At 36.1% G+C, this 15,203-nt stretch overlaps 1 protein-coding gene across 2 annotated transcripts in view; it reads right to left on the bottom strand.

The window, feature by feature from the left end:
* The window catches only part of CFI (complement factor I), a 48,889-nt gene that overhangs the window by 21,576 nt on the left and 12,110 nt on the right, over positions 1-15,203 (bottom strand). The window contains exons 2-7 of one of the 2 annotated variants that reach the window (XM_032859940.1): positions 14,316-14,357; positions 12,007-12,286; positions 10,196-10,349; positions 6,621-6,802; positions 5,244-5,357; positions 5,036-5,146 (exon numbers count right to left, since the gene is read on the bottom strand). In XM_032859940.1, coding sequence (XP_032715831.1) covers positions 5,036-5,146; positions 5,244-5,357; positions 6,621-6,802; positions 10,196-10,349; positions 12,007-12,286; positions 14,316-14,357 — 883 coding nt within the window. The remainder of the gene's footprint in view (positions 1-5,035; positions 5,147-5,243; positions 5,358-6,620; positions 6,803-10,195; positions 10,350-12,006; positions 12,287-14,315; positions 14,358-15,203) is intronic. The other variant, XM_032859949.1, reaches the window with a different exon arrangement.

Genomic DNA, 15,203 nt, shown 5'->3' with positions numbered 1-15,203 from the left:
AATTGGATCTAGGCAACAATCACACAGGCCACTAAAAACCATTAAGATGAAAGACTGTGGGGGAAATTTTTAAAGGAAAGATCAAACTGGTCCAGTGATCAATTTTAGCATCATTAGAAGTGGGATACACAGAGAACATGACATTTTATGTAGTAAAAAGGACACAACACTACCCATCAAGAATTCTTGCTTAAAATATTGAAATTTGTATCTAATCAAAACTCTATAAATCCAGAATAAGGGACATCCTGTAGGCAAATGATCAAGTTTCTCTAAAAATCAATGGCATGAAAAAAATTGGGGGTGGATTGGTAGGTAACTTTTTTTTTTTTAAGATTTTATTTATTTATTTGACAGAGAGAGAGAGCACAAGTAGACAGAGAGACAGGCAGAGAGAGAGGGAGAAGCAGGCTCCCCGCTGAGCAGGGAGCCCGATGCGGGGCTCGATCCCAGGACCCTGAGAACATGACCCTAGCCGAAGGCAGAGGCTCAACCCACTGAGCCACCCAGGTGCCCCAGTAGGTAACATTTTTAAAATTGAACTATTGTTGACATATAATGTTATATTAGTTTCAGATATATGACCTCATATTTCAACAATTCTATATATTATGCAATGCTGACCACAATAAGTGTGGTTACTATGTGTCATCATGCAACATCCTTACAATATTATTGACTATACTCTCTATGCTGTACTTTTCATCCCATGACTTACTTATTTTATAACTGGAAGTTTGTACTTCTTAATCTCCTTCAATTAATTCCCCCATTCTCCCCACTACCCGCCTCTAGCAGCCACCAGTTTGTTGCCTGTATTTACATATCTGTTTTTGCTTTTCTTTGTTGGTTCATTTGTTTTGTTTAATTTCCACATGTAAGTGAAATCATATGGTATTTGTATTTCTCTGACTTATTTCACTTAGCAAAATACTCTTTAGGTTTATCATGTTGTTGCAAATGGAAAGATGTCATTCTTTTTTATGACCTGAGTAATATTCCAGTGTGTGTGTGTGTGTGTGTGTGTGTGTGTGTGTGTGTGTGTATTGCATCTTCTTTATCCATCCATTTGTCAGTGGACCCTTAGGTTGCTTCCATATCTTGGCTATTGTAAATCATGCAGCAATAAACATAGAATGCATAAATCTTTCTTGTATTTGTGTTTTTGCTTTCTTTGGGTAAATACCTGGTAGTGGAGCTGCTGGATCATATGGTAGTTGTATATACATATATATAATTTTCTTTTTTGAGAATCCTCCATACCTTTTTCCATAGTGGCTGTACCAACTTACTTTCCCATCAACAGTGCATAAAGGTTCTCTTTCTCCACATATTTGCCAACACATACTATTTCTTGTCTTTTTAATACTAGCCAAGCTGACTAGTGTGAGGTGGTATCTCACTGTGATTTTGATTTACATTTTCCTGATGATTAGGGATGTTGACCATCTTTTCATGTGTCTGTTGGCCATCGCTATGTCTTCTTTGGACAAATGTCTATTCAGTCCTTGCCCATTTATTAATCAAGTTTGTGTGTGTGTGTGTGTGTGTGTGTGTGTGTGTGTGTGTGTGTATGTGTTGAATTGTATAAGTTTTTATATATTTTGGATATTAACCCCCATCAGATATATCATTCACAAATATCTTCTCCCAATCAATAGGTCATCTATTTATTTTGATGTTTTTCTTTGTGTGCAAGAGCTTTTAATTAGTTGTAGTCCCAACAGTTTGCTTTTGCTTTTGTTTCCCTCGTCTGAGGAGACATATCTAGAAAAATGTTGCTATGGCACCCAAGAGATTACTGCTTATGCTCTCTTTTAGGAGTCTTATGGTTTCAGATCTCACATTTAGATCTTTTCTTTTTAAATTTAAATTCAATTAACCAACATACATTTAGGTCTTTAACCCATTTTGAGTTTATTTTGTGTATGGTGAAAGAAAGTGATCCAGTTTCATTTTTTTGAATGTACATTTCCAGCTTTCCCAACACCATTTATTGAAAAGACTGTCTTTTCTAGATTGTGTATTATTGTTCCCTGTGTTGCAGATTAATTGACCATATAAGCATCAATTTATTGTGGACTTTCTATCCTGTTTTATTGATCTATGTGTCTGCTTTTGTGCCAGTACCATACTGTTTGATTACTAAAGCTTTGTAGTATATCTTGAAATCTAGGATTTTGATACCTCCAGCTTTGTTCTTTCTCAAGCTTGCTTTGGCTATTCAGGGTTTTTTGTGGTTCCATACAAATTTCAGGATTCTTTTCTCTAGTTCTGTGAAAAATACTATTGATATTTTGATAGGGATTATGTGAAATCTGTAGATTACTCTGGATAATATGGATGTTTAAAAAATACTTGTTCTTCCAATCCATGAACATGGTATATCTTTCCATTTATTTGTGTCACTTTCAATTTCCTTCATCAATGTCTCATAGTTTTAAGAGTGTAAGTCTTTCACTTCCTTGGTTAAATTTATTCCTAGGCATTTTATTCCTTTGATGCAATTGTAAATGTGATTGTTATCTTAATTTCTTTCTCTGATGGTTTGTTACTAGTATATAGAAACACAACTGATATCAGAATGTTAAATTTGTATCTTGCAATTTTACTGAATTCATTTATTTGTTCTTATTGTGTGTGTGTGTGTGTATAGTCTTTAGTTTTTGTGGTTTTTTTTTTTTAATTATTTATTTATTTGTTTGCAGGGAGGGGAAGAGGGAGAGAATCTTCAAGCAGACTCCCCACTGAGTTCAGAGTCCAATGCAGGGCTCCATCTCAAGACCCAAAAGAACATGACCTGAGTCTAACCAAGAATTCGATGTTCAATTGACTGAGCCACCCAGACACCCTAGAGTTTCTATGTAAAGTATCATGTCATTTGCAAATGGTGACAGTTTTTTCTTTACAAATTTAATTCCCTCTCTTCCCTCTCTCTCTCTTCCTTCCTTCCTTCTCCCCTTCCTTCCTTCCTTTCTTGTCTGATTGTTAGGACTCCAGTACTACGTTGAACAAAAGAGGCAATAGTGGACATCCTTGTCTTGCTCCTGATTTTAGAGGAAAAACGTTCAGATTTTCACCACTGAGTATGATATTAGCTGTAGGTTTGTCATATATGGCTTTTGTTAGGTTGAAGTGTATTCCCTCTAAACCCACTTGGTTGAGAGTTTTTTTCATGAAATGGATATTGAATTTTGTCAAATTCTTATTTTGAATCTATTGTGATGATAATATGTTTCATCCTTCATTTTGTTAATGTGATATAGCATACTGATTGATTAGAGGATATTGAACCACCATCCCTGGAATAAATCCCACTTGATCACGGTGAATGATTCTTTTAATGTAATGTTGAATTTGGTTTGTTAATATTTTGTTGATGACTTTTGCACCTATGTTCATTAGGGATATTGATGTGTAATTTTCTTTTTTTGTAGTGTCTTTGTCTAGTTTTGGTATCAGGGTAATGCGGGCCTTGTAGAGTGAATTTGAAAGTTTTCCTTCCTCTTCCTTTTTGGAATAATTTGAGAATATATATTAAATCTTCTTTAAGTGTTTGGTGGAATTAACCTGTGAAGCCATTTGGTACTGAACTTTTGTTTGTTGGGAGTTTTTGTTTTTTTTTTTTTTCCAATTCAATTTCATTACCAGTAATCAGTCTGTTCAGATTTTCTATTTATTCTTGATTTAGTTTTGGAAAATTGTATGTCTCTAAGAATTTTTCAGTTTCTTTTAGGTTGTCCAATTTTTTGCCATATCATTTTCATAAATGTCTTTTATAATATTTGTATTTCTATGGTGTCAGTTTCTTTGCCTTTTTCATATTTGATTTTATTTATTTGACTCTTTTTTCTTTTATTTCAATGACTTTGCCTAAAGATTTATCAATTTAGGTTATCTTATCAAAGAATCAACTCTTGGTTTCATTGGCATATTTAATTTAATTTAATTTAGTCTTTATTTCATTTATTTCTATTCTAATCTTTATTATTTCCTTCCTTTTACTAAATTTGGGCTTTTTTGGTTCTTCCTTTTCTAGTCCTTTTATATATAATGTTAGATTATTTATTTGGGATTTTTCTTCTTTCTTGAAACAGGCCTGAATTGGCATAAACTTCCCTCTTAGAACTGCTTTTGCTGTGTCCCAAAGATATTAGACTACTGTATTTCCAGGTGGGTGACTCTTAAAGAATAAAAGCTACTTTAAAAACTTAACAATCAAATACAATGTTAGGTTGTTTTGAAACTTGATTCAAATACATTGTTTTTGAGAGGGGTGCCTGGGTGGATCAGTCAGTTAAGCATCCGAGGACTCTTGGTTTCAGTTCAGGTCATGATCTCACAGTTGTGGGATTAAGCCCCCCATTGAGCTCTGGGCTCTGGGCTCAGCTTGGAGTCTGGTTCAGACTCTCTCTCCCTCTCCCTCCTGCTCACTCTCTCTCTCAAATAAATAAATTAAATCTTTAAAAAAATATATTTTTGAAACAGCTGGGAAAACTTGAACATGGGCTGTTATTAAACAATGTTAGGGAATTACTATTATTAGGAATACTAATGAGAGTATTTTGTGTATGTATAAAGTGTAGCATTAGAAATGCATCTAGGTGAAGTGACATGATATCTCAAGTGTGCTTTAAAGTACTCAAACAAACAAGCTGAACAAGACTGGCAAAACACTGCTAATTGTTCAAGGGAGAGAGAGGCACATATTGGTTCATTCTCATAATCTATTTTTGTTATGTGGGAGCTTTACTAATAAAAAGTTCTGGGGGTGCCTGGGTGGCTCAGTGGGTTAAGGCCTCTGCCTTCGGCTCAGGTCACAGTCCCGAAACTTTATTTCAAAGTTCTGAAATAACAAATGTATTTAATAAAAGAAAATTTGAGAAACGAACATTCCATAGTTCTTCAAATGCCCACTCAGTAGTACTCTTACTAAGACTCCCCTATACTTGCTTAAGATTACAATTTACCTAAAAGAAAGTTTCTGGGTCCCCAGATCAAGTCATAGAAAAACGTAACACAAACACTTAATTACCTTCACAACCAACTTCATCCTCTCCTGTAATACAGTCCACCTCGCCGTTGCACTTATATTTGTTTGGAATACAAACACCAGACTTACAGAAGAAACTTTTCCCTCGGCATCCTACACAAACATAAATAGAAGAAGGTTTTTATTTTTGTTTTTTTCATACTTAAAATACAGAGGATAGAATCTGAGATGCAGTGGGCGAATCTTCTACCTGTACAGCACAGTTCGTCACTCAGGTCTCCACAGTCGTTGATACCATTACAGGTTCTCTTCTGAGGAATGTATTTCCCATTCACACAGTGAAAGGAGTCATTTGCTGGAGGAGCTGTAAATTAGGAATTCTCTTTGTGAAATTTTTTTTTAAAGATTCCATTTATTTATTTGACAGAGAGATCACAAGTAGGCAGAGAGGCAGGCAGAGAGAGAGGGAAGCAGGCTCCCCGCTGAGCAGAGAGCCCGATGTGGGGCTCGATCCCAGGACGCTGAGATCATAACCTGAGCCAAAGGCAGAGGCTTAACCCACTGAGCCACCCAGGAGCCCCTCTTTGTGAAATTTATGTAGGGAGTTGTAGGTGACATCTTGATTACATTTAGAATAACGAGGACATTAAGATAAAGTCAGGCATCAAATAGAAAATGATATAAAACGTTTTGGTAGCATCAACATAATATATATGGTTAATAAGGAAAACATATGCCAAAGCTGGTTTATGGAGTCCTTTGTATCTCTGAAAACCAGTATTTACCGCAGAGGTCTGTGCTTGCTGAGGTTGGGGAAGGGGCTCAGGGACCACAGGTCCTTGCTCACACTGGCAAGCATGGGTGCTCACCCATTCCTCTTGTGCTCCTGCAGGAATCCTCCCTTCCATCCTCTGACTTGGGCAGTGTCATTTATATTTCGATGGTATTTTTTTTTTTTTAAGCACCAAAAAAGTGTTTAGCCTTTAAAACCATACATGTGACTAAAATATTCCAGTGTCAGGACCGAGGAGAAAAGTGGCAGTGACTGTCTTGAGACTGTGGTCACTTGAATATTTTAAAGATATTTTGAAGGGTGTAGGCTGGCCCTCTCAAAGGAGATATTGAGGTTTCTTCTGATATTTGCATTACTTATGTTTGTTGTATTAACTTTAATCCAGGTGTTTCAGCAAGCAAAGAGGAGTCAGGCAACTTTGCTCCCCATATAGGAACCTGGAGAGAAGTAATATTTGAACACAAAAAAGGTACAATAGAGGAAAAGCAGCAATTTACGTTCTAAAGCCCCAAAAATGATTTTTTTAAGATTTTATTTATTTATTTGACAGATATCACAAGTAGGCAGAGAGGCAGGAGAGATAGAGAGAGGGGGAAGCAGGCTCCCCGCTGAGCAGAGAGCCAGATGCGGGGCTCGATCCCATGACCCTAGGATCATGACCTGAGCCGAAGGCAGAGGCTTTAACCCACTGAGCCACCCAGGCACCCCGCCCCCAAAATGATTTTGCCTCTATTACAGCAACTGAGTATCTATCATGTTTGTTTACTACAGATGTGGCATGCAATAAACAGTTTTGAAGGAAGTTTGGAAGTTTCATGCAACTCCTCTACCAACCTGTATTGTGTGTGTAGCAAACCACACCAGCAAAATCCTGGTCATTTCTAGTTCTTCTCTTAGTAAAAGTACATTCAGCCAAACTTGTCTCGAATCCTTGACAATGCACTTGGAGACATTTAGTGGAATTTACAGAGACATTTTCAGGAAACTCAAACTGTTTTTGAATATCAAAAGCACCTCTACAATTAGGATAAATGAAACATTAGGGTAGAATGATTAGTACTTTGCATTTATAACCTTACCTTGGGAGGTAAGGAACTGAAGTAATTTCCTCTAATTTTTTACATATGAGCAATACATTGAACAGGATGCTTAAATTCTCTGAACCTCAGTATCTTCACCTGTAAATGGGAATATGATATTCTCAGCTGGTTTTGTAAAGAGTGATGAAAACAATCAATTTACATTGGCTAGCCAAAATTCAAAGCTGGCAAACACAGCAAATATTACTTTCCTCTTCTCTGTTTCCTGCTAAAAATGCTTTCTTCCACACTCCTGATATTTCTTTCCAACCTGAGATGCATCATTCTTGGCTTCTCTCCATCTCTTAACTCCTTTTTGCTCAAGGAACAGGAGTAGAATAATCAATCAGGGAATTTTGGAATTACAAATCAGGCAAGGTTATCTCACCTTTCCTTTTCTCTTTTGGGGACCTCTTCACAGGCCTCATGCTGTAAGCCTTACCTGGTTGGTCCCATTGTTGCTTAGAATTTGGGAGATTAAGTTGGTTTAATTATAGCAGGTTCATTTTTTTTTTTTAAACCTAGCCATGTCCTCAATGTAGCCTCGACAATATTAAGGGGATATTTTGGCATCTATATGCCATTGCTTGGACTTCTCAATTTGTTCAGAATTTGTGCTACCTCTATGACTCAATATACTAGAGATGATGAGTTCCAGTAAAATATTCTGCTAGAACATTCAATTGTTCCCTGCTTCTCTTTAGAAAGAAATGGTGTTAAAAATAAGAGGTTGAGCAAAGATGCATCAGATAAATATAAACAATAACAAAGCCATAATGGCAATATAAATATTAGGTATTTAAAGGAAATAAGAAAGGCATTTTTAATGATTTCAGATCAATAATGATGGTAAAAAGGAGTCATAAAACTGTGCCAAACAGCATCAAAACAAATGAGAGCCATTGGGGCAATCTCACAGGTAAATGATTTGAAAAAAAAAAAATCTCAATTTAAAACTATCTAAAAGTACTAGATAAAATGCATTCAGTGAGTTCTTCTTCTTTTTCATTTTTAAGATTTTATTTATTTACTTGAGAGAAAGTGAGAGAGCACATGTGGGTGAGGGGGAGCAGAGGGAGAGAGAGAAGCAGACTCCCAGCTGAGCAGGGAGCACGTCAAGGGACTCAATGAGCTCTTAAAGAAGTAAGGGAAATACCCCTGGCTAAAATAAGAGAAGAAGTCTGGGGGCTCCTGGATGGCTCAGTAGGTTAAGTATCTGCTTTCGGCCCAGGTCATGATGCCAGGGTCTTGGGATTGATCAATCCCAAGTGGGGCTCTCTGCTCAGCAGGCAATCTGCTTCTCCCTCTCCCTCTGTTATCTCTCTCATTCTTTCTCAAATAAATAAATAAATAAAATCTTTAAAAATAAATAAACAAAGTAAGACAAGTCTGTCCATGAGCTCATACAAAATATGGTAAGAGCAAAATACTGGGAGATCAAAGACTGAGAGAGTTTCCCATTAGGTTGAATTATAGGTTGTAGGTCACAAACTGTCAAAAATCACAAATATCTTGTGGCTCAACTTAATAAGATACTCTCACTAATTAACTACTAGTAGATGTGGTTTAAGAAGACAGAAAGTAAATTCAGAATAAAGTTGAAAAATGTAAGAAGCAGCAACAAACTAAGATGTTGGTAAACATGAAATAAATCTGAGTAAACACTAGTTGAATGACAGTAATAACAACTGCTTATTATATAAAAATAGAAATTAACTTCAGAGATATATAAAAATAATGTGGAACTAAATACTGGAAACTTGGTAGAAATAGTGACTTTTTATATTATTCCTAAGAGGGTGAGGACTTCCTAAGTCAAGAATTCATGGTATAAATGTGATGATAACCACTAAAGGAACAGAAATAGGATGTATATGGTTTACAAACCAAGTAGAGGGGGGTGGGAGGTTTAAAAAATACAATAACATTATTAAACCCAATAGAAATTAGAATAGGAAGAAACAAGTACACAGAAAAGGCAGGGTAAATAATACTACTAAAATAAGATAGGGAAAATAAATTCAACAATGTAAATAATCACAATACTGTAAATGGACTAATTCAGACAGTTATTGTCATATTGGATTTTTTAAAAAAATCTAGATACATGCTGTTTATAAAGGACACATTTAAAAGATAAAGACATAGAAAGCTTGTATGTAAATAATTAGGGAAAGATTTGAACAAAGCAGTTAACAGGATGACTTATTTTAATGGACAACATATTTATCATATAGAACCCTGCACACGAAACATTTAAAATAAACTCAGCACAAAATAAATAAAATAAAATATACTTAGCACAAAGCAAGTGTCAACAAATATTTAAACAATTATCATCATATAGAGACCATTCTCTTAACACAATACAATTAAATAAGAACTCTATAACAAAAAGTTAACTAAAAGCAGATATATATTCATTAGGGAAGTAATAAAGAAACTTCTAAATCAAAAAAAGAAATTATACTGAAAATTTAAAAATATTTCTAATTGAACAATAAATAAACACCACCTTTATGCCACTGAGACTTATGGAATGCAGATGAAGCATTATCTAGCGGGATATTTGTACCTTAAATGCTTATATTAGAAAATAAGAAAAGTTACAAATTGGTGAGTTAAGTAAGCATTTAAATCAAGGAATGAGGAAAAATACAGTAGAGAAAAGGAGAGGGACAACAAACTTAATGAAGTTGAGAGAAAGTCATAGTAGACAATTTACATATAAAATGTAAAAATCAAAAGCACAATCAAATAGATCTCTTTAAGATTGATAAAAAGAGAAGGCATAGATAAACAATGTTAGGTATGAAAAAGTGGACATAATTATAGACAAGTAGAGACAGATGGTAATAAACATATTTACAATTCTCTGGAACTACAAAGGATTCATATATCCAGATACTTCAACAAACTTACAAGTGCTCTGTGCTCAGGGGTGTTCTAAGTGCTAGTGAAACATGAACATATTTAATCCTCATAACAATGCTATGAGACAGGTAGTTAATATTCTCAGGCTACATATGAGGAAATTAAGGCAGAGAAAGAGTGGGTAATCAAAAAGCAAATAGTTGGGGCGCCTGGGTGGCTCAGTTGGTTAAGCCTCTGCTTTGGCTCAGGTCATGATCCCAGAGTCCTGGGGTTCAGCTCTGCCTCAGGCTCCCTGCTCAGCGGGGAATCTGCTTCTCCCTCTGCCACTCCCTTTGCTTGCGCGCTCTCTCTCTCTCGGTCAAATAAATAAATAAAATCTTAAAAAAAAAAAAAAAAAGCAAATAGGTGGAACAATAAAACCAATCCTGGGAAAATCCACTGACAACAAGGACTCACAGCTGAAATCCAAGTTCAAGACAGGCCACATTAGCTTCTATAATGCTCCAGGGTTTTTTACATATGAACATTTCCTTATCTTGGTCTACAAGTTTTACTTCAACGATTCCTTCTGAAGTGGTATCCCCGTACTTTACAGAAACACTAAATTGTCCTAAAATTTAAAAGAACCAAAAGAATGAGCAATATTTAGGCATTCACCTTTTCTCCTCTTGATGAAAAGCCTTTAAAATAACAAAAAAGAGCATTTCAAATTAACTTTGAAAACCATGAAGATTTTAACAAATAATAGTAAGCAATTATTTCATGAGGCAGCCCTGTGAAGACTATACTGATTATTTATCCCATGTTTTCACATGAGGTTAAGTTGTTTGCTCCAGTGGGGAAGCCAGGAATTGAAAGCTACCATATTGATCTCACTCCCAAGTGTGTGCTCTTCAATGTAAGCCAAACAATAATTAGAACGTAAAAAAGTTTTATGTATTCTCATATATTTATGGCATTTAATGACTCAAGAGAACAAAAGTCTGCCACTGACAAAGTAATCTCCAGTATTTCTTCCCTCCTGTCCAACAGGCAGTAGGGAGCTCTCGTCTTCCTGCTCTACAGTGCCTCAACCTCTTCACTCAGCATCACACAGAGATTTAGGTGCTGTGTGCCATCATATGTCATGGTAACTAAAAAGAATGTTTTGCGGTGCCTGGGTGGCACAGTGGGTTGAGCTCCTGACTCTTGGTTTTGACTCAGGTCATGATCTCAATCTCTGTGAGACTGAGCCCCAGTCAAGCTCCTCACTGAGCGTGGACTCTGAGTTTTTGTCTCCCTCCCCATCTGTCCCTCCCCATTGCACCCTCTCCTTCCCTCTCTCTCTAAAACAAATAAACAAATCCTTAAAGAGAGAATGTTTTGAGTGTTTTTTCAATCAGTTCATGAAGTGCCTGCAATAACTAATATTAGAAGATAAGCCTGAGGTTTGCTGTCATAGTTAAAATTTCATGAGCTCTTTTTGTGTGCCAAACACTGTGCGAAGACCTTTATATACATCATTTTATTTGATTTTTATGAGGGTCATATGAGTTAGGAACTAGTGTCATTCACATTTTACAGATGTGGAAAATGCGGTCTGATAGTCACATAGCTTGTCAATAACTGAGATTGGGTGGAGGGGCTTGCCACTCAATCTGACAATAAGACTCCTAACCTTAACCACTCCACAAATCCACCTACTGGCATCCCAGTCTCCTCACTGCATTAGAAACCTGGATGGAGTGTAGACAAGCTCTTTTGTCTGATGTGCCAAGTTTGCTAGCTTAGAGCATGTCCTAGGTTAGCAGTGGCCTGAGCTCCCCTTAGATCAAGGTCAGTGGGGTTGGGGCTCCCTAAGGGTAGGGGCTGATGGGATGGATGCTGGAAGAAATTATTGGAACTGGAGGTCTAGAGGTACACCTCTCTATTAGTATCAACCTCACATAAAGACTTGTTCATTGGGTTCTAAACCAACTTAACGGCTCTGGGCATAGTTCTGCTAGCCAAGTCAAAGTGAGGGTGGGGATAATTTTGAAGGGCCAGGCAGCAGAGAGTGGCACAGGCACTGAGGGGGAAGGACTGGCCTCAGGGCCTTGTGCAGTGGACTCGAAGGCTAACTATATTCTGGTGACCTGAATTTCTTTGGTTATCATCGCAATTGCAACTGGGTCTAGAGAGGAATTTTGAATTGGCATCGTAACATTTCATAGCAAAATTATTTTCTAATAGAAAGTAGAGCAAACAATTTCTTTGTTACGTCACAGATTCAACTAGGCTTTTCCTACCTTGAGCTGTGCATGCTCCACTATTTAAAAATTTTGACTCTGGACGAAGACATTCAACACTCTTTTGCTGACAGTAAGTTGGGTAGGTTTTCCCGTTAGTTGAACACACTGCAGTACCATTCTTTGGGCACTGATATGGGAGTTTACAAATACAGGTCCCATCGATGCATTTCTGCCATGGTTGGCAGAAGACTTTGCTGCAGGAGAGATGATTGTATTTTTCAGTTAAGCACTTTTTGTCTACCAGATCATTTTGAGGTGTGTTTTTTATTGCAGAAAGCTGTAAAACACAAAATAAACATTGACAAACTAAAGTCTTCTTTTTGAAGATGATTAAGTGACAGAAAGGAACAAAACAGACTCACCCAGCCCACAGTACAGATGAGGAGATGTGGTGTAGTCGCTTACAGAATCACAAATGTGACTTTAATTCCTAGCTTGGGTACTTAAAGTTATATGCCCTTGCCATCATGAAATGTGTGTTTCCTCATCTGGAAAATGGGGGTAATAGCTTCTTGCAAGGCTATTGCAAGGTTTAGAAATTCTACACATATAATGGTTGACAGGTACGAGGCATGAAATCAATAGGAGCTATTATTATCCTAAAGACAACATAAAATTCTGCCTTGGAAGAAATCAATGAATCTCATAAGTCATGTTAAGAAGTAACAAAATTGGTGCTAAATATAGTCTCGTGGAATGAACTGATGAATAAATTGGTCAATTTTATTAATAAATGCAAAATCATTTGTTAAACTCCTACTGTGTATAAAGTTTCTTTTCGATGAATGTACATGGGCTCTGTCTTCCAAGGGCTTGATATGTAGGCAATAAGACAGAAACATAATAACTGAGGAGAAGGCAGATTGTGGTAATTGATATAGCAGTGGTACAAATATAACACAGTACTCTTGGAGAGCCAGAATGGAAGAGAGCTAGGCTTTCTAGGGGAATTAATAAATTAACTGCTTAACTTTCCTCGGGGAATTTAAAAAGGCCTCATGGAGGTGGTAGCATTTGAGCAAGGTGAGAAAGGACAGATGCTGGCAGAGGGCTGATGTTAGCAAAACACAGGAGGGATGGTGCAGAATGTATTTAGGGAATGGGAATATGGGATTTTGTATGCTTTAAATGGGATGGTCACTGGTCAGGAAACTGGTAAGAGACAGCAGGAGTACAGTATGGGAATGGTTTAGAAAGACACTCAAGCAAGCAAAAGCAATAGGAAATTTTTTGAGAGTTTAGATGTAAAGGGACACAGAAATGGGGTGATAATTGGAAGGGGATATTGAGTAAGGAGAAGGTTTTTGTATAAAGATGGAGGATCATATACATTTGCCATATTAAGGACTGTTATGGATTATATGATTTAGTTTTAACTAAAAATAATCTTCACAAATGGGTAAGTGGTTTAAAGATTCATAGCATGAAATGAATGTTGGATTGAAAAAAATGCCAAAGCGCAACACCACTGGAAAAGCAAATGGCAGAGTCTACAACTCTAACCCTAGTAGAAGCTGTTCATCAGCCACATCATGGGAGTAAAAACAATAAAATATGATAAATATAATAAAATATTTTAATAAAATACAATAAATAAAATTTAATAGTTTTATTTATATTATTTAAATAATTTTATTTGTATTATTTAACAATAAAATAAAATAAAATAAAATAAAATAAAATATGACAGAAGTCAGTCCTGTCACCCAGTTAGTAGAATTAAAATGAGTATTTGAAATATAGATTTATATCTGGTATCATTAATGATGAACCTCTCCCTATGTGTTTCTTGTGTGTTCCTCTTTCTGAAGTATCTTTTGCAGCTAATATGCCATTAAGGCAAATGAAAAATTTTAAAAAATAATAAAGTGTGTTTAATGACATTATTTCATTGAGATTGATGAACATTATTAAAATATTATTTATGTGCTTAAAATTGTATTTGTTTTTTAGGGTGCATTATTTATATAGCAGTGTAATTATTATTTATTACTAAATATATTCACATACACTAGAAGCACATGTTCAAAAATTTTTAGCAATCATGACTATAGTCTATTCATCTACAAAACATAACTCAACTCCTTTAGTTACCTTACTTTTCTGTGCATATGGGTTTGTTTTGGTTTGGTTTGTTTTTGACCCTTTCCTTGGTTATTTGCAATGATGTAGCAATTATTTTGATGTGAATTTTGTCTTTTTATTCTAGGCACGGCTACAATGATACAATATTAAATAGATGGTTGGCAATTAGAAATCAAGAAACAAACTCCTATTAGCCCCAATATACAGCTGTATAGCTTTACCTGTGTTGTCTTTGTCCATTGTTTTTGTTTTTCATCTATATCCTATAAACAAAGGAAAAAGAACCATTAACAATGACCAAAGCACAGAAAAGGCCTCCACTGCTCCCCTTCCACGGCTCCGTAGCTATGTGATCTTCAGTAAATGACTTTACTTTCTGATTCTGTTCTTCCATAAAATGTGGAAAATAAAAATAATATTCTCACAGAACTGTTTGAGAGATCAAATGAAAAATACATGGGAAAACCAAATAAACATTTAAGTCCCTATAGAAATGCAAATATGATGGCAACTGTGGCGGATTCCAAGTGGCTCCAGTTCTACCCTCCCTACCTTCCAGTCCTTTGCTGTGCTTCTCACTGGGGGCAGGGTGTATTTTCTTAACTCTAAACTCTGGGTCTGGCCATGTGACTTGCTTTAATTAACAGGAAGTTAGCAGATGGGACACAAGAGATTGGAAAGTATTTGTCCAAATGGTTTGTCCTTTTGCTTCTCTGCCATAGCTATGAGAAGAACAAGGCCAGGCTAGCAAAGAAACACTCTAACAGAGTCCAGCTTAGATCACCTGATCACCAGCCAACCTGCAGACTAGTACACTAAATAAAATTTTATGCCACTGAGATTTTATGGTGATTTTATTATCATGGCATTAACTAACTGGCACAATCATCATATCCCTGGAAAACACTGAGAAAAAAATGGAAAAGATTCAAAAAGAGTAAATAATATGAAATTTTGGGTTTTTTCCAGAAGTGAATAAAGAGCTTCTATTCTGAAAGTTAATCACTATATGGGAAGTCTTTCCATTGAAAGAGTCTTAGCCCCTCTGTGGCTTCAGTTTCTTCTCATCCTGGTCTTTGCTAGCAATTTTTTCTACATTTTTTTCTCTC

This window comes from Lontra canadensis, unplaced genomic scaffold (assembly GCF_010015895.1).
Source record: "Lontra canadensis isolate GAN:19392208 unplaced genomic scaffold, GSC_riverotter_1.0 scaffold1, whole genome shotgun sequence".
NCBI classification, from domain to species: domain Eukaryota; kingdom Metazoa; phylum Chordata; class Mammalia; order Carnivora; family Mustelidae; genus Lontra; species Lontra canadensis.
The sequence above is the reverse complement of the archived record's forward strand: the minus strand, read 5'-3'. Positions and strand labels throughout refer to the sequence as shown.